This window comes from Clupea harengus, chromosome 20, assembly GCF_900700415.2.
Source record: "Clupea harengus chromosome 20, Ch_v2.0.2, whole genome shotgun sequence".
NCBI lineage: Eukaryota > Metazoa > Chordata > Actinopteri > Clupeiformes > Clupeidae > Clupea > Clupea harengus.
The window spans coordinates 6,227,712-6,247,378 of record NC_045171.1 but is presented as its reverse complement, the minus strand read 5'-3'; the positions used below and the strand labels follow the sequence as shown (position 1 = coordinate 6,247,378).

The window sequence follows — 19,667 nt, the reverse complement described above, 5'->3', positions numbered from 1 at the left end:
CTCTTTCCTATTAGATGAAACCACCAGTGATGAAGGTCAGGGAGGTGTATGCATGTCAGTGAGCATACTCCACTGAAAGGTAAACCTGCCTGTGTCCACCATGTTAGTGGGAATAATGCCTTAAAATACTAGCGTGCATAAATATTACATGGTTCCTATTTAAGAAATGGCAGCTGAGCTGTCAGGAGTTCTCTCTTCACAAAAAAAACCCAACAATGTACGGCCTCATGTCTGTTTCAGACCACTTATGCAGAGCGACGCTGACAAGGATGAAATCAGTGTTCAGTCACGCTCACCTGCTTTGTCATGGAGTCTATCAACCGCACGAACAGGTCTTGCTCTGTCCTGATGCCTGCAAGAAAAAAGAAAGAGAAATACATTTTTTGAAATGTGACAGACAGACAGACAGACAGAGAGATAGAGAGAAAGAGAGAGAGAGGAGTGGAGAAATGGGAAAGATGGAAGTGATTGAAATCCCCGCCAAGGTTCAGAGTAAATACTGTTCTGTGGTTTGCTAATCTTGCCTCCCTTTTGGAGCAGATTTTGCACTAATTACTTCCAGCTTGAATAGGTTGCACTAAACGATTAGCATTTATGATCTGTAGTGATAAAGGCCACTGTCACCCCATGTCAGATGCCTCTGTAAACACTTGTGTGGAATTGAGACCCTGTTTAGTCAAATTAAATGCCTCTCGGAATGACAATACAAACAATCTACCCCCTTCTCTTTCCCTTCCCTTTCCAAAAATGCAAATTCAGTTCTTGGAGAGTGCGCCTAAAAAAAAAAATTTAAAAAAAAGATTTCTAATGGAAACGTCTCGGAAAAATGAATTCGGTTATTATTTGTGTCCCCACAGTGCGTTTACACTCTCTGTTCGACTTGTCATGCAGACGGGAAGATCCTCAGCCCGTGCCTCCGCCGTTACCGCCGCCGCGATCCCCCCCTCAGCAAAAACAAACAAGCGGCGGCTCTGGAGTTGTGTATTATTTATGGCGTTCCCGCCTTAAACTGCCGAGCAGAGCCCCTCGCTCTCCCGCTGCCTGCGCGGCCGCCCTGCTTTAGGATAACAAGGAATTCACATCTACAGACAAATTAAATATCCATCATCATAGCCCATTAGCCTCGTGCAGCAGCGTGACGCCACAGAGCAGGGATGCAGGAAGCCATGCAGAGAGAGAGTGAGCGAGTGTGTGTGTGTGTGTGTGTGTGTGTGTGTGTGTGTGTGTGTGTGTGTGTGTGTGTGTGTGTGTGTGTGTGCGTGTGTGTGTGTGAGTGTGTATTTGTGTGGTGTGTGTGCGTGTGTGTGGGGTTGTGTGTGTGAGTGTCTATATGTGTGGTGTGTGTGTGTGTGTGTGTGTGTGTGTGTGTGTGTGTGTGTGTGTGTGTGTGTGTGTGTGTATGTGTGTGGGGTGGGGGGACACCTGCTAGTCTTATTGTGGTGATTTGTGCACACAAAAGGGTTGTAGTGGATGTGTGGTTGTGTGGTTGTGTGTGTGTGTGTGTGTGTGTGTGTGTGGTTGTGTGTGTGAAAGTGTATTTGTGTGTTATCTTACCATTACTGTAGAGGAGCTGTAACCTGTAGTGGATGCCATTGTTGGTCTTCTCCCCATTGTACTCCTGAAGAGAGATAGGCAGAAGGGTGGGGGATGGAATGGAGGGGGGAGAGAGAGAAAGAGAGAGAGAGAGAGAGAAAGACACAAAGGAAGTCAGGTGAGACACAGGACCATCGCTTATTAGAAACCAAACCTGCAGAACCGAGTGACCTCATCTGCAGACCAATCAAGCCTCATCCCATTGTATGTCATCAGAGGGAAGATTCACTTTCTTCAATATATCAGGGAATATTTGGCTAAGTGTATTTTGGGGGGGAAAGCCCCCTCATCCCTTTTATATCTGTTATAACTGGCTTGCGCAGATCCGGCCACAATCCCAGTCTTAATCCCAGCAGATGTTGAGCCTCAGGCCTTAATCCTAAACATACGACTGCTGGGAGTACCCAGGCGTAACACTGTATCCTTATGGAAATCTCTCCTCACAAGACAGATATTGAAAACATCTTAGTGCCATCTAAGATACCCCAGAGCTATATGTAGTAGATCTTAATAGGAATTTAAGGAAGTCGTTTGGTTTCAGGGTCAAGACCACAAGCGCTGGGTGTTGATGCTCCTAAATCTTCTGTGGAAAATATACTGCCTGTTGACCAGGAGGAAACCACAGTATTTGTTATTGTATGCAAACATTATCCTATCTGGCTTTTGATGAGTTAATACTTTATCCAACCAGTCTCTTGGAAGGACATTTTCAGAGTGTACTTTCTACACGCCCCGAGGATAATCCTGACAAGCACTTCACTGAAGGATATTTAGAGAGCTGTTTGCCTGTGCCTTCTAAAGCACATTTGGGAAAAACCCCAAAAATCCACCGGCAGGTCCTTGGTGAGATGTCTGATCGAGGCCAAATTTTTCATTCTCGCTGCCTCTCTCCTCACGCCAGAAGCCAGCTGCTCTGTGTCCCTGCCCAGCACATCACACACTACGGGGATTAGTCTGATTGAGAAGAGCAATGTGAAGGACTAGAGCAGGAACACACACGCATACACATATATTGATATATATGTATGTTGTATATGTGTAAATTTATATGTATACTTTTAAAATATATGTGTATGCGTATTTGTGTGTGTTTGTGTGTGTGTTCGTTGATATATACTGTATATATATATATATATATAAACACATCTTTCTGGGGACCATTACTGCCTAGCGTTTGAAGAATAGTTCTTTTTTTGTAAGGCCCCAGGTGAATGGGGCCGGTTGAAACATAAGTGCCCCTTTAGCGGGCACGAGGACAGGGCACGTCTACATCCACCCCCTTCGGCCAAATGCCCCTCTCCCCCTCCGCAGCCTGGCACCAAGTGTGGCACGCAGTGCTGGCACAGGCCCAGGTGGTGGTGGTATCGGTAGTGGTGGCAGGGGTGTTGTGCGATGGGGGGATGGTGGGGGGAGGGGGGGTGGATGCGGAGGTCGAGGCAGAGGTGAGCGGACGGGGAGGACGGGGGTGGGGCCCGTGCCAGCTGGCTCCCGTCCCACCTGACTGTGGGCGGAGTTGTTCCCTGTAACCTTTTACTGAGAACAACCCCCCCCCACAGCATGCCGTGCAGATACACACACACACACACACACACACACACGTGTTCACACACACATATACAAATACATACATATGTACGCACTTATACACTCACTTTTACATTCATCCGCACATGTGCAGAAAAGATGTGCACCAAATACGCACACACACACACACACACACAAACACACACATTTTAAAAAACCAAGTCAAATATGTATAAATACACACTTATGCATATGCCACAAGAGTGACTATTCAAATCCCTTACATAATACAGAAAGATAAACATTATAAACAAAGACATTAAAATACTGCCAAACCATGGCAGTTCATGTGTAGATGAAACTCAAAATTAGAGAAGTGTGATTATCTTGGGGCATTACACATCTAATCCTGTGTAAACCAAAATTTAGATGCGATTTAGATGCTTACAGCTTATGTTTATGAATATAGTCTGATTCTGCTGATATCACAGATGTCAACAGATTAAACACAATCTGTCTTTTTTATTTGTTTCTTGTTTGGTGATTTGTTCATGCCTTGGTTTGGCATTCATATATTTGTTCATCTAGTTGTTTATTTAATTATTTAGCTTATTAGTTAGTTGGTTTGTCATATTGGTGTAAATGGTATTTACTACAAGGTGACAGTCTAATTCTAATTCAGTGCTGTCTGGTTTGTGCTCTACATTGCCCCCTAGGTGTAGTTTAAGAAAATGCAGGTGCAACCTCAGCTGAAGCAGCATTCTGTTGAGATTCTATAACTGGACCACTGCTTGACCAAATGTATATATTACATACTAAAATGTATATATTTATGTCAGCATTCAAGGCATTCAATTACATTACATTAAATTAAATAGCACTGTAAGTAGAGATATTTTAAACGATTTTATATTTACGGTGTTTTAAATCTGTTGTTAAACAATTCTATAGTGTTGAATTGAATCTATTTCATTTTTAATTTACAGAGATTTCTTAAAAGAAGAGATACTTAAAGAGATACAGACTCTGTTAAATAACTAGAGAGCAATAATATCTTTAAAATCACTTAAATTAATAACAGTTGAGACATGAACCATAAAACTACACAAATGTCACTGCTGTGAATTTGAATATTAAAAAAACTATATAATAGTTTAATTTTGTGCAAAAATCTTATTTGACAGCAGTAATGTCCAGATTAGATACGTATGGATATTTGACTGTTACTCCAGACTCTAAAATAATATTCTAAATTCTAAACCTGCCCCCTAATTTAACGTATATTCTGTAGAAGTTGGTGTGTCATGAGTGTTTTGCTCATGAATTTGAATGTAAGTATGCTATTTTGTGTGTAAATATGTAGCATACAGGTCTGTGTGTGTTTCCAGTACATATCTATTTGTATATTTGTGTGTGTGTGTGTGTGTGTGTGTGTGTGTGTGTCTGGCCCAAAATGCTTACTTTGTCCTTCTCCACAAAGTCTATGTAGGAGGTCCTCTCGATCTCCACGGGCTGGCCCTGGCGGTCGTACAGCGCCAGCACAAAGTGGAAGAAGTTGGATTTGCGCAGGTTGGAGGGGGGCTGTTTCTCATAGTGAGCTCGTGCCAGACCCACGCCGCTGCAGGGAGGAAATCACCAGCAAGAGAGGAGAAGGGAGAAAGAGAAGAGAAAGAGAGAAAAAGAAAAATGATTAGCATTATGACAATTCAGTGTTTTTTTTTTTTTGTTTTTTTTTTAGTTGAGAGACCTGAACTGAAAAGGCCTGTTAAATGCTTAAACGTTTATACACTTTATTCCACACTAATTATTTTATTTTATTTTATTTATAATATTGAATGATAAAAACTAGAAACCCGAATAATGACGGTGAGGTGAAAACAATAAATTGGCAGTGATTTCTCATTCTCTGCATGTGCCATCCTTCCTTTTGTGTTCCTGCTCTTCTCTGCCACCCCAAACAATTGGAATTTGGCTGGGTAAAAGGGGGGGTGGGGGGGGGGGGGACCCCAGAAGGCTCCGTCTGCCTTTGCGGCTGCCAGTCGCTGCTGGGTACTATTCTGCTTGGCAACCATCGCACTCCAGTTTCCCCCTGACCTGTCAGTCAAACTCACCCGGCCTGGCACCGCCTCCCCTGGGTCAGCCCAGCGAAGCACACACACATACAAACACAAACACACTTGTGTACACACGCACGCGCGCGCGCACGCATACACACACACACACACGCACAACTCATACAGGGTACCACGCCTCGCCATCGATTTGGAGCGCGAGCTGAACCACTAGCTGACAGAGACAGAGGGCCAACGCGTGGTGGATGAGATAAACACACACACACACACACACACACACAGACACACACACACAGACACAGACACACACACACACAAATTCATTCACTCACTCACTTCACCAATGTATGTTTATGCTCCATCAATGTCATTTTCCTCCATGCACAGTTTCTCTGTCTCTGTCCCGCTAGCTCTCTGTACTGAAGGCTGCTCACAGGTCAGGCCGTCCACTGTCCCTGAGTCCTGCCCTGTCTCTCTGTCCTGCCCTGTCTCTCTGTCCTGCCCCGTCTCTCTATCCACACTACAGTCCTCTGCAGTTGGCCTTGTTCTCCCGGGTCTATTCTCTTTTTCTGTTTTCACTCCACTCTCACACCATCCCTCCTCCTCAATTGCGTCTGTGCAGAATCACAACATTTCACTTTCACAGGCTTAATGAGAAACATCTTGAATCTCTTTGAGACTCTGTGCTCGGTAATGGGTGCAAAGCCATGCGTGCAGAAGCGCAGCCAGTCTCAACTTAACAAAGACAAATTGAAATGTCTGCAACAATACCTGGCAGGCAAAAGGCTGCATTTCCCTTTTTTTTTTTTACTAAAGAATCGATAAAATATCACAAATCTACCATCAGCATTGCACATCAAACCGCGGTTTTAAAAAAAAACTGAACAATCAGTAGTTTATACAATTTTTATTAAAATGTTTAAACCAGTCTGAGCCGAATCTGAGTTTCGTAAATGTATTTGGGACAAATATTTCTTAATCTTTGGCTGCGTTACGGAGGGCGGTCTGTTTGCTCTGCGAGTTGGTGGGGTGTATTCCCCAGACGGCAGATTAATAAACTCTGACCTTTCTCCACCCCTATTACCAATGCTTAATGCCTCATTTGTAGCCCGCCACGCTGAAAGCTAATTCCTGGACTCTGACTTGGGTAGAAGCAAAGACAAAAGAACAGTCCACGTGAGAGAATGAGGTGGTGAGACCCAACCAGGGAAGAACAGGTAATGATATACCTTTGAAATAAAATACTTTTATCCTGTTCATAATTCTCAATGAAAAACGAAATACAGGGCAACATGTCTACTTAAATGTTAAATCTTGTCATTTTGCTATAATAAAATTTGAGTATTAAATATAGATCCTTAATCTGACTCTGCTTGGCTGTGCATATACAGTCTTTTTTTTTACAAGACTGTTAAAAGACTACACACACACACACACACACACACACACACACACACACACACACACACACACACACACACACACACACACACACACACACAATCTGAGAGCCTTCTGAATTGGATAAGACATCGAAAGTCATCCTGTCTCTTTCTACACAAACATTGTATGTTGATAAAATAGCCCTATCGAGCTTTGCTGGATTACTGAATGAAACTGGAGTGGCATTCACTCAGAAAGCCATCGCGTCATAACCCAACCCACCACCCCCCACACACACACACACACAGACACACACAGACACACCCACACACACACAGAGCCTTTACAACCACCCCCCACACACACACACACACCAAACCATTAGCTCAATTACCGAGGCCGGCCATAATGTTTGTGGTGCGGCCAGGCAGTGAGGAGGCTTTCATACGCGCTGCATCTTTATGCAAGGGAAACGATCGACACAGAAAGCTTGTTAGCATTATTATTTTAATTATGCTAATTGCAGCCTCATCCACTTCTGTAGCTGTGAGTCAGCCAGCCGGTGACACCAGCACTCAGTCAGTTGTAAAAATAACAGTATCAATGGTGCACACAAACACATGTCACACATGATGCACACACACACACATACACACACATGCACAAACATATGCCTCTTACACACACACACACACACACACACATAAGACAGAGGGAGATAGAGAGAGAAAGAGGCTGTCAGCAAATCAACAGCTTTTTATAGGGAGCTCAACAACAACCACAAGCAAGTACTTCCCACGTCTACACCTTCCCCGGCTCTGTGTGCTATTTTACCTCACAGACGCAACACTTCCCGCAAGAAATTTCTCAACACCGACAAACGAACGTGCCTGCTTCCATTTCCAACTGCAAAAATGCACCCTCCGCCGTCACATGTGCAGTCACAACACTCTTTCACAGTTCACCGTCGTGCACAAAACCCTGCTCTGCATCGCGCTGATTTAATAACAAACAATTACGTGTGGGCTTGCAAGTGCTCCGTGAGATTGACATTTAGCAATGAGAGAACTCCATTTCCCCTCGATGCAATCGCAGTCATGTCCTCAAGTCTGCGCCTTTTAGCCAACTCGGACTTAATGCAATGCAGCAAATTGTGATTATGATAAATGAAAAAAAAGTAACCCGGGGCAAAAGCCCTTGCTGCTGGAGGCTCTGCACACTTCAGGGAAATACATATTAAGCACTCAGACTCCCAGCTCCAAATGATCTACTAATGAACAGAACAGCTGCCAATAAGGCAAACACTGTGAGCTCCATACTGTGAGTGTGTGTGAGTATGTGTATGTATGTATGTATGTATGTATATATATACATGTATACATATGTATGTGTATGCACATATAGGTATTCTAGATGTTTTGGGTGTGTGTATATACATAACTGTTTGTTTTATGGGTGTGTGTATGTGTGTTTGTGTGTGTTAGTGTGGGAGAGTGTGTGTGTATGTGTACATCCGTGTGCTCATTTGCACAGCAATTAGGCCAACACAAAAAAAAACAATGATGACCAACAAGGACTGCATTACAGTACACTGCAATAATGTCATCTGTAATATGTAATGATATCATCGGATGCATAAAATGTGATTTGTGATTCCTCGCATCCCGAAAACCATCAGGACTAATTGCTTTTGCTGGAGGACAATATGCTCTTTAGCGTGAAGATCTACACTGAGTGCTGCACCGCTGAGCTGTCTGTAATGGACTAGCAGTGGAGCCGGCCGCTCTGTGTGGGGTGCAGCGGGTGATGGGGTGGTGGGAGACTCCTCCAGAGAGACGAGGCAGCGAGGGGCTCCCCTCTAGGCCCCAGCAGAGGCAGCGCTAAGGGGCCCCTGCCTGCATCCATCAGCCAGTCAATGGACTGTGACTGGGAGAGCCTTTAGCTACGTGGTGGCGCCACCTCTTTTTAACACCTAACTAATGAGGCCCACACTATGGGATTGAAATTATCCACCTGTCTGAATGAGCAGCACATAGAGGAAAGGGAAAAAAAAAAACAGGTGCTTGCTCAGAATTTGGGTCGGAGCACGTTTCTCTCCTCTATTCTATGTCACTACTCAATTCCCCCTGATTTTAACGTGCATGTTGCCCCCCCCCCCCCCATGCCACGGCTTTTATGGTGAATAAACAGAACATGAATCAAAAGTTGGGTTGGATCAGGTGTGGGGAGGGAGAAGGGAGGGAGGGAGGGAGGAGGGGGTGGGGTGGGGAGGTTCGAAGAAGCACGGCATGGCTGACTTCATTGACGTTGCGGCGTCACGTCCTCGCGTAGCGCTGTGGGGTGATGAACACCCCGGGATGCGCACGCCAGGGAGGGAAATGACCTATCTGGAAATGTTTCCCGCGCATTAATGTTGCACGTGAGCAGGCACGGAGCAGGGAGTTCTCCCCCCCCCATCTTAAAATATGCACATACTCTATGTGTACATGGGGAGCAGGAGAGAGAAGGTAATTTATGCAGAGAGATACAATTACTCCGGCATACATTTACTCAGGCGGTGCAGGCAGCCGCCCTCCCTCCCGGCCGCTTGTTTGGTTAGCTCTTATTAGCTGTGTAATACGAGCTAATGAGTCGAAGGCTGCAACACGGCGGGAGCGCGGCCCCGGCTTTTTGTGGAGCTCCACAAGGAAGCGGGGGGGGGGGGGGGGGGGGGGGGGGGGTGGAGAAGGAGGAGAGGAGACAAGACGAGACGAGAGGAGAGGTGAAAGGAGAGGAAGGGATTCTCTGTGGGCCTGCTCGGAAACCAAAGCCCCAAACTCCAGTAGAAATCTCTGGGTTCAAAAAGGTGTCAGTGCCGAAGCACTTATCCTGGTATGGCTAAGCACACTACGGTGTTCCAGCAGGGCCTGATCACACTCTTCTGCGGTGTGTTAATAAGTAAAATGAAAGCTTTCGAATGATATGATCACACTGATTTCTTTTGTGTAAATTGAGAACCAAGACGAGCGAGATTTGATTAGTCACAAGTCATTTTGTCTCAGCATATTTGTCAACTAAAGCATTACATAAAATCACGCTAACAGTGTTTACAAATTAAGAATCATTTAGAATAAAAACACATTTGCACACAAAATGGCGAAGCACGGGGGGGAAGTGTCAAAAAAATTCCTGCATAATAAGAGTCAACGCGACTGGCTTGTCTGTCACGTCTCGGAGCGATAAGCTGGCACATATTTCACCAGCTGGCTTCTGTGTTGCCATGGCCCATGTTGGAGCTCGAGTAGGCCTGCAGTGGCACAGTGGAGACATGACCGCACAGCGCCCTGCCATGCCAGGCTAAAGCACTTCCAAAATAAACAGCACATGCCCCAGCAGAAGAAATCGCTTTAGCTATGTCAACAACTGCTATGACAGCCCCACTGAAAATAAGCTTTCAAAAATCACTGACATTTCAGGGGCCTAACCTTATAGTTTGTGAATGTGTATAAATGGAGTTCACACATTTATGTCTATTAAATTTATGACAAGCTTTGAATCATTTTTTTTTTTTTATAAACATGGTGTTTCTGATGACAAGTGGATGACTGTATAACACATGTTCACTCTAATAAATCTAGACCGCACCTATGTTATCAATCTTCAGACTTTCCACTATAATGTTGATCCCATTGATTTTAGGAAAATGTTAATGGCTAAGGAAATGTATTTTTTTTTTATCATTCTGAAGAGTTAGAAACACAACTGAGAACGCCATCATTAAAGATGACAGCTACAGTAACTGACAGCGAGGAGTGGAAAGCAAACATAACACTACTTGAACCATTTGGTGACATGGGCCTAGCTATTTATTACTGACTTAGTGCCACTTCTGCAATGTAGTTAACATGCACACACACACACACACACACACACACACACACACACACACACACACACACACACACACACACACAGATTTTAAGTTATACAATTATAGGATGCAACATCATAAATCCCTCATTTCTCTCCAGCAACATTATATTGACCATTTCTAACTCCCTATGCCCCATATTTCATTTTCTTAACAAATATTGTCTACATCAACAGTTGCGTCAGAAGGAAAATAAAAAAAAACAGAGACTTGTGAGCCTGAGCCGAATTTGATAAACACCCTTGAACACAAGTGTAATCTGCCGGTCAAATCACACTCAGACAAACAAACTCCACATGCACAGAAAAACAAACAGCACAGCTAATTACACTCCCACTGAAACAAATATGCGCACATGGCTCTCAAACTGCCAACAGCACCATCGAGCTTGCAGCATGTCGGAAATGTAATACACTGCTTCTTTAGCCATGAAGTGTATTAAACCAGCGAGGGCTAAATGTTTCCAGCTAATGTCTAATTTGTTGGTAATTGCATCGAGACAAGTAAACCATTTTTCAGAGAGATGTTATTTCCACAACCTGGCAGGGAAAATTACAAGCAAACTTCTACAGTTCACAAATTACCAATCGCACAAGAGAGCACAAGGCCTTGCTTTATGTTTAGCAGCCTGCACTGTCAAACACCAGATCACTTTGCACATGTTTTAGGTGGCGAACCATAGCTGTAATGAGGAAATGATGTCATTTTCAAATAGTGCAACACAGGTTCACCTCCACAGCTCCGCTCTCTGATGTTGTGAACCATTGCAGCCTTTTTTTGGACGCTCAACACAAAAAGAAACAAAAGGAGTCGTGCCTTCATTAATTGTTAAGTTGGAGTAACTGTTCTGCCCTTGGCTGCGTTTAATGTCTCTCTCTCTCTTTTTTTGGAGTCTTTTCCTCTCGCACGTGCACACTAAACTCACTTTAAAGGGCCGAAGTGGTGAGGTGTCAGAGGCCTGTGGTCAGGGCCGCCGCTCTGCTCTGCGGTGTGGTGCGTTTTTTACGACGGGCCTCCGTGTCCCCGTGTTTGCTGTAGGTTTAGTGGGGAGCGCACCTGCCCGAACCGCACACAGCAAGTCAAAGCAGACCCCCCCCCCCCCCCCCCCCCCCCCCCCCCCCCCCCCCACACACACACACACACACACTTCTTCCTCTGCCCCAAACTCCCCTCCCACACCCCCACGACACGAACCGCACGGCCATTCCCAAATATCATTAGTGGCCTACAGCTGAAACCATTAGCTGGTCACCTGTACGACTCTAATGGGGTCATAAAGGAGGTGGCCCGAGCGAGCGCCGCGCTAATCGTGTGCACGTTGCAGGGGCCAGCTGCAGCCGCGCAGGGAACACTCGGGCCTGTGTTGCGTTGGGTTGCACCACATGCAGGCGCCGGCTGAGGTCAATCAGCGAGAGAGAGAGACAGACAGAGAGAGACAGAGAGAGAGAGAGAGAGAGAGAGAGAGAGAGAGAGAGAGACTGGGCTCTGGACTCCACAAGTGCACCTCCTGCCTCAGGCCTCAGGCCTCACTCGAATTAAGATGGACCTTCAGAACTGAATTTGGAGAACAGCTGGAATTGAGTGGGTTTAGTATGCACAGTGCTCTGGAATGCACTGAACTTAAGTCATGTTGACAAATGTTGCAGGTTATCAATATTTCCTTTTTATATGTGAAGGGGTTTTTGATGATCCTATGCAATGGTCACAGTACATTTTCAATACTACCAGCATCCTGTCCTTGTTAACTCAGGTGTCCATACAGATGTTGAAACAAGTCCAAGCTGTCATTCAGTTCAGGGCTGTGTGTATCTAACCTAAACTCTCATTACAGGGCAGGGTTGCCAGAAAAACAGGGAATGTCTTCCAACAAAAATGATTAGCACTGTTGTTTGAATAGTTGATATTTTTAACTAGATTAACTGGGCAGTGGTTTCTCCTTTGCCAAGAGGACAATTTGTATGGATGTACTTCCATCAGCCCAAAATATTTTTTCCCACAGAATTGATGGGGCTTTTTTTTGTTTTGCTTTGTTTTGATTTTGAAGCTTTTGCCCATTTTTACATGGCTCTGTGTCCCAAATGTTTTCCCTTGCAAACAGATCCTTCTCCATAACCCTGCCTTACCCACTACTAAATTCAACTCTCTTACTTTTCAACACACAATACTGCACTGTTTAACTGACAACCCAGAGGAAATGGATGTGCAATAGATTTTGGTGCACGTGAAATCTCCTCTATTTTTTTCTGGCTGTCTGTAGCACACCTATGCTGAGTTTGGGGGTCTGGACTTCATTAGCCTGAACCCCCCCCCCCCCCCCCCCCGCCCCCCCCGCCCCCTCCACCACCACCCCCACCACCCCCAGTGGACACAAACAGAGGCGACATAATTTACTTTGCCAGGTTTTACTGTGTCAGGGTACGGGAACGGCGAGGGGTCAGCCTGAAATCTGTTCCCCAGCTGTGCGGCCCACTCACTCGCCCCTTGGCCTGGGAGAGAGACGCTCTGCACTGAGGCGTCCAGGGAGAGAGAGAGAGAGAGGGAGAGAGCGAGAGAGAGAGAGTAACGGAGAGAATGAAAGAAGAGGGAGAGAAAGACGTGCTGAAGAGCAACGTTTCGGCCCTTTTGGAGACCTGTTCAAGCAGTGCGTTCTGCGACATTTGACTTCGGAGAGCAGCGGATTTTTTTTACGCAATCGGTCAGTGGAGCCGCTGCCTCTGAGGGCCGACGTGGACAAGCCGTAGACATCCATCGACCGCTTCGGGGGGGGGGATATCACTCTGGCCGCGCTGTTGCTCAGTGCACCGGGGGCCTCTGAACACGTCCCCCCCCTTTACTTCAAGCAGGATGTGGTTTCCCTTCTCATTCACTCTTGACCCAGCAACCATGACAACAGAGTGGATGGGCGTTTAAAAGAAAGGCCTAACGCACAAACACAGTCACAAACACACGAGGGGACTGTAAAAGAAAGAAATCATTAACATTATAGAATGTGCATAATATGTCAATGACAGCAACCCCTTTAGAAAATTATCCATGGACATCTGCAAAACCATGCCTCAGTGTCAGTGGCACGGCCACTGCACTTTAGAATCCACAAAGGCAGCACAGAGCTGTGGATTCATTGATTACTATTTGTGCGACAAAGTAGGCTAGGTGTAACTCAAGAGGACGTGGTTGCAGCTCTGTCGCTCTCTCTCTCTTTCAAGCCTTGATCTGCGTTTCAGCTTCTCTGTGCCACACTTCCATGACTTATTCTAATGCATGTTCAGGGAATACACCCTCTGTGAGTGACACACTACATCAATCAGACCCAGTCCTAGACTATTCTGGCCTGATGTATGTGTCTCCTCAGTGTCCATCAATAATCCAAACAGATAATGCTCTTACACAAACAGAACTGCAAGCCTCGATCATTTTGGTTAAATATATAAGGATAGGTAGACATTTAGTCAAAGTCAAAGTCAAAGTGTTTAAAATGCTATGCCATGGTATCACACACACTGTATGTAATTATAGTCATCTCAAAATGTAGAATTGTAGGCTACCCATCCATACATAGTGAATCTCTGTCTCATGTAAAGTTTAGGAGACAAGCCTGTGGAGGAGCCACCGTTATGAAAGATGTATTTCATGAGGACTGGATTTATTATTAACGTTTTGATATTATACTTATCAAAGTAATTGTATGTATTTTGAATGTATGTATTTTGAAAGTGTGCAGTTGTTTAAATTTAAGTAATCAAAGCACATTTTGGTTTAAATAAATAACATTTTTAAACAATGAAATTGGCTAATAGAGCATTTGACCGCCCTATGCTGACAACATTCGCCATGCTAGAGATGCCGTAAAGGAACCCATAAAAATAATAAAAGACGCAAAAGCGGTGATTTTCTACAATGAACAATTTCTGAATGGGCGCAAGCACCTGCAAGAGCAACATCTTACAATGGACAGGCAGACATCACTCTTTGTCAGTCTGATCGAATCATATATCATAAATGCACTCAAACAGCCATCTGTCAAGTCACTGAAATGATTTCAATCAATGGTTCTCGAACGGCTGTGATCGCATTAGGGCCAATTAAGTAGTTCGCTGTGGCATGTGTTTCCCAACAGTTGTAGACGCATTACAGCAGAGTGATAATCTTGTACAAATGTGAGTTTAAAAAAATATAATTACTTGCTAAATATATGAATGTTTCCCTTATCTGATCAATGTATTTGGAAAATTGAAAAATAGGAAATGTTTCCATGTTACGCCATGCAAAAGAGCAAGAGAACCAATATATATGTTTTGTTTGTTTGCATTATTACTTTCAGAGAGCAAAGCCAGTAACAGCTACAAAGGAATAACATTTGTGGTATGTAAGATGGCAAGTGTGAGGAACATCATCTTAGGGACAATGAGCGGGCCGTGGCGTGGGTTTGAAAGGAGATACCCTCCTTTCCAAACCTCAGCGCGAGCATCCGGGGGTGACATGAACGACCTCCGTATTGAACTTTCAGAACAGTATGCTATTATGGCTTTGGGACTATGTGCCTATTCTTCACATTCTAAACAACTTCATGTAAATCTTTTGGTTGGTTGTTTTTCACAGTCAGGCACATAGCATTTCTGTCTGCTAAAAACGGTAATTTGTTTTCGTTTTACATAGGAGTGGGATCTACCTTCACCCCTTTATTCATTTTATTTTATCCTCATGTGACTGAGGTTGTTTTTAAAGAACATTATTTAAAATAATTACAATAAGGATTATAAAGGTTTTGTACAGGCCTGCACGACAGATTATTCAGACATTCTTAGCACAGAATATTTCAGTAACGGCGCTACGTTTCTTCTGAGTTATTATTTACTAGTGAGTGAAACGTTTAACAAGTATATGTTCCATAAATGAAGGACTGTGTATATAAAGGGTCGTGCGCTTTAGGCGAATTTTAACTCCATATATTTTTCTCGCAGTTGACAATTCGTGTTTCATGCGCACCTGGAAAAGGGATGGGTAGATGTTTTGACATGTCTATGGCATTATTCATTTGAGACAACAGCCGTTTTAAATTATCCCTTACAGTCTCAAGTAGGATAACTTACTATGTGTGCTATATTAAAACTAATGTGGAAATGTCTAAGACAGAGTCTTTTTTTCTAATCACCTGACTGCAAGACAACGTTTTACCTTACCGCAGCCTATTTGGAGATTTTGAAATGCACATTCTTTCCCCTCGCGAGTCATCAAACACCACAGGGAAGTTTTAAGATGCTCTCAGAGAACTTTTTTTGTTTTCAACAGAGGGTCTCGTGCATAAAACCATGCACATGCTGCCTCTGTAGTTCGATGCTCGGGTATTGTTGACCCTTTGAAATGTCTCTTTGCCACTGAGAACAGTTTTCTGAGGCCGTAAATAGGATAACCCTCAGTAGGTGTATCTGGCAGACACCAGCCTACATCATTCAAATCAATTTTCGCTCTTACTTGTATAGTGACAGTAAATATGCTTATGGCTTTGAGTGGGACCAAACCACAGAACAAAAGTCGCTCGCGTAAGACTCAGGAGATTTCTGCGTGTTGCTCACACGCATCATTGGATTCCACTTTGTTGTTTTCCACCTGTGCACCCTTCTATCGTTTGCGTGTTTGGTGGAATACAAATAGGTCATCTTTTAAATTAAAACGTCCTGTCTTTCCTATTAAAACGTATTTATTGAGGGTATGTATAAAAGCAAATGTGATTTTACAAAAAGTACAAGTAACCTAGTTTTGAAAACAAGGACAAACTTCCAAAATCATTATATAGTTTAGTCTGTGCAGAGGTTTGTGCGATTTGCAAACTAGTGTCAATATTTTCACAGTAAATTCAAGCCAAATGTCTTGGGCACAAGCGGGGAATTCCTTCCATCACTCTAAACGAAACAGAATTTTAGGATTCGTCAACTATCCATCAGTTACCTTATATTTAGGTTAAGCGATATACTGCTTCTCGAGGGCATAAGACTCATTATCTATATTCCCGACCTTTACTACTAGTGGTCTACACCTTTTTCCTGGATACTTCTCTTGTCTGTAAAATAGTCTACAACTTACACATGGATTTCAAATTGCAATGCGTCAGCTATTTTTAGCGTTTTAGTGTGCATTCTCAGTAAAATGCATACCATACTTAATGTCTATAATGAGGAAACATTACTTTATCTGCCCACAAGCTTTCAAAAGTGTGTACTGTCTATATTGCATTTTATTCATAGGTGCAAACTCCAGCCACAGCGAAAAGCACTTCCGTTAACGCGTGACCACGCAGGGCTAGCTACAGACAATTTTCGCGAAACATTGCGATGTCTGCATGTTACAACCGTTTGTCTCCCGAGCCGCGGTGTTTCTGAGCAAGATGTTTACCTTTGTGCTGCTGTGTTGGCATCTAGTATCCCCGCGCTCTGCATCCACGAGCGGACCGGAGTCATGCCGCTCGTAAGGGGCTCCTCTTTCATGGTCAAGGCTCCCCGAGGGAGACTGTCCTGGATGGAGAACATGTAAACAGCCTTCAGGGATGTCGCTCAGCACCAACTTGCGTAGAATAATCCTCTTGCACACTCAGAACAAGGCCACCTGGATTAACAAAACCCAACTGAAAGGAAAAACCTTCCCTGAAGTGTAACAAGGGAAAGCGATAGCGGTCCTTATCCAAAGGCGTGTGCCGTTATCCCTCTGGGTGTTCCTCTTTATTTTAGATTCCAAACCAAGTTCAGTTCACTCAAGATTAACCGGTCTCTAGTTAAAAGAGGGTGGAGAGAAGGCAAGTGTTAGAACTGAAAAGCATCTCAAAGGAAAACGATCAGCCGGGATCAAGAAGAGCTTCTCGTCGCGGGGAGAAAGAGGGGAGATGCCGAACTTGCTCAGAAGAAGGAGAACATACGCGCACGGGATTGTGAAATGAAAAGTGGGATAAAACAGGCGACTGCTTCAAAAAGGAGTAAAATGAAATGATTACCAAACAAGAGGGAGGGATGGACCAGGGAAGGCTTGCTCTCCCTGGGGAAAAGGGGGATTGGGTAGCAAGAAATCTCATTCCCTCCCTCCCCGTCTCTTTATGCCTCCTCTGTCCCAGCGGAGCGCACCTTCTCCCGGGTTCGGAGGCTCATGTGCTCTCAGGGGGGAAAGCATAGACCTGAAGAGGGCGGAGATTTCTCCTAAAAAGGGAAAATCATTTAAATGTCAATCCCTGTTCTGCGTTCCTATTGGTTGTGGTCATCCCTTGCGTCATTTTCAAAATTCGCCGCAAAAAATTCTTCCGCTGTGATGCTGTACTGCTGAAACAACAGCGCTGGTGAACGCATGGGCAAGAACCGAAACAGCTCATTGATTTATTTTAATTTTTGTGTGGATGTTGGAAGACATTTTGTGGAAAGTGTGTGAATTTGACACAATAGGCTTTTCAGGACATTATTTCCAAATGTGTATCTTACTCATCTATTGATGATGCATGCAGGCCTTAATGAACACACGCACACCTTACATGTCTGATTCGCTGCGAAACAAACGGTGAATGAGTCTAGATGAAGATGTAGATGATCTTTTGAGGAACCTGTAGACGTTTTATGCGTGGCATGATTGCCTGATTTCAGACAATTAGGCACCATGTTCATATACGGAAAGTGTCGGTACGCATGAATTCACGTTGGCATGACCACACTGGGATGCACCTGATATGGAAGGATAGAGCGCTATATGGAAACTTGTATGCTGTTCAAGTTATATTGTTTGCTAGGCCTAACAGGAACAACCATTCGCAGGATGCTCGAGAATTAGTTGACATAATTTCGTAAGAAGTGAGGACTACAAGCTCTCGACAACTATGGACATTCAAGTTCTTTTAAAATGTTGACAAAAGCGGTGGAAATATTGTTAATATTATTTTATTAAAGAAAAGAAAATGATAAAGGTGTCTATTGGCTTATAGGCTTGTGGATACGATTAATTGAAGATTCATTTTTAAATGTATGCTGTCATCTGGAACTTTTATGATGTTAAACGTATTTAACAACAACCACCAAAAGTAATATTTCAGCTTTAATTAGGCGAGAATTTTCAAAAAACAACTTGATTAAATATTAACAAAGCACGGCTTTTCCTGAGATCTGGGGCCAGAAATGCTCCCCGGGGAATGCGAGCTACTGAAATAAATCTATTTACACCAAATAAATATGTTGAAATGGATTATTAAAATCGCGAAAATAACGCAAAATGTATAGCCTATCTTTCCCGAGTTACAACACATTTGTCTCTTTTACTGTCAGGCAAAATTCTTTGTGACGGGTTAACAGCTGTTCCCTCATTTTTATCTTTTTAAATTTTAATGTTCACGCACACGAAATCCACTTGTTATGTGAGTGCTATTTGAAAAGTTAAAAGGCTAACTTATTATTATTATTATTATTATTATCATCATTATTATTATCTTCATCATCATTAGGCCTATTATATATAAAAGTGAACCCCTCACATGCGATATTCTTCCCGTTAATGTCTCAGAAGCAAAGTTAATCGTATGCGTTTAGGTTGCATTTATTTGATTTCTGTCAAGATGAAATTTCGGAAACGAGATAGACGGACCCACCTATACAAAAATTCACCCGGGGCGCAATGGATTGAACTGAATGACAGCAAACATGTATGTCCTGAAAGACATCTAGGTTACAAACAACGGCACTAACCGTGTCAACTGTCTAGCCACCAAGGAGGTCAATCAAGAAAGTGTCGCTGAAAATACTTAGGGTCCGTCAATCGTGATTTGAATGACAGCAGTTGGCGTCAGTCACCGTATGGCATTCCGTAGCTTTAAGTCGAGGCGATTTCTATTCTGTTTACTGAGCGCACTGTGTTCCCACCTTCAGACAAGAAGAAAGAATACTAGTAGATAACAGTCTTTGGTGCTAGAAAGATGCGCAGGAGCCTACATGTGGCCCACTAATCCATGCAGGTTGCAATTATGCCGAAACATGACAAAGTTTACTTAAAATTTTACTTAGAAATTGACCCATTGTTTAATAATAGATTAAATACCTCCTCTATTTGTTTGATGCAGGAGTCTGTTTCATTGATTTTGCATATGTGTCCTGTCCCATTTCGACACCTATTTCTTACACAGGCATCTGATAATTGTGACAGCATGGACCAAACGCTTTGGCTGGCTT

At 43.7% G+C, this 19,667-nt stretch overlaps 1 protein-coding gene across 4 annotated transcripts in view; it reads right to left on the bottom strand.

Moving 5' to 3' along the window:
* The window catches only part of LOC105911592 (transcription factor COE3-like), a 98,803-nt gene extending 80,168 nt beyond the window's left edge, over positions 1-18,635 (bottom strand). For all 4 annotated transcript variants that reach the window (XM_012840417.3, XM_031587365.2, XM_031587364.2 and 1 more), the window contains exons 1-4: positions 16,873-18,635; positions 4,579-4,735; positions 1,555-1,618; positions 297-352 (exon numbers count right to left, since the gene is read on the bottom strand). In XM_012840417.3, the coding sequence (XP_012695871.1) occupies positions 297-352; positions 1,555-1,618; positions 4,579-4,735; positions 16,873-17,006 (411 nt within the window). In that variant the 5' untranslated portion in view covers positions 17,007-18,635. The remainder of the gene's footprint in view (positions 1-296; positions 353-1,554; positions 1,619-4,578; positions 4,736-16,872) is intronic.
* Positions 18,636-19,667: the final 1,032 nt, after the last annotated feature.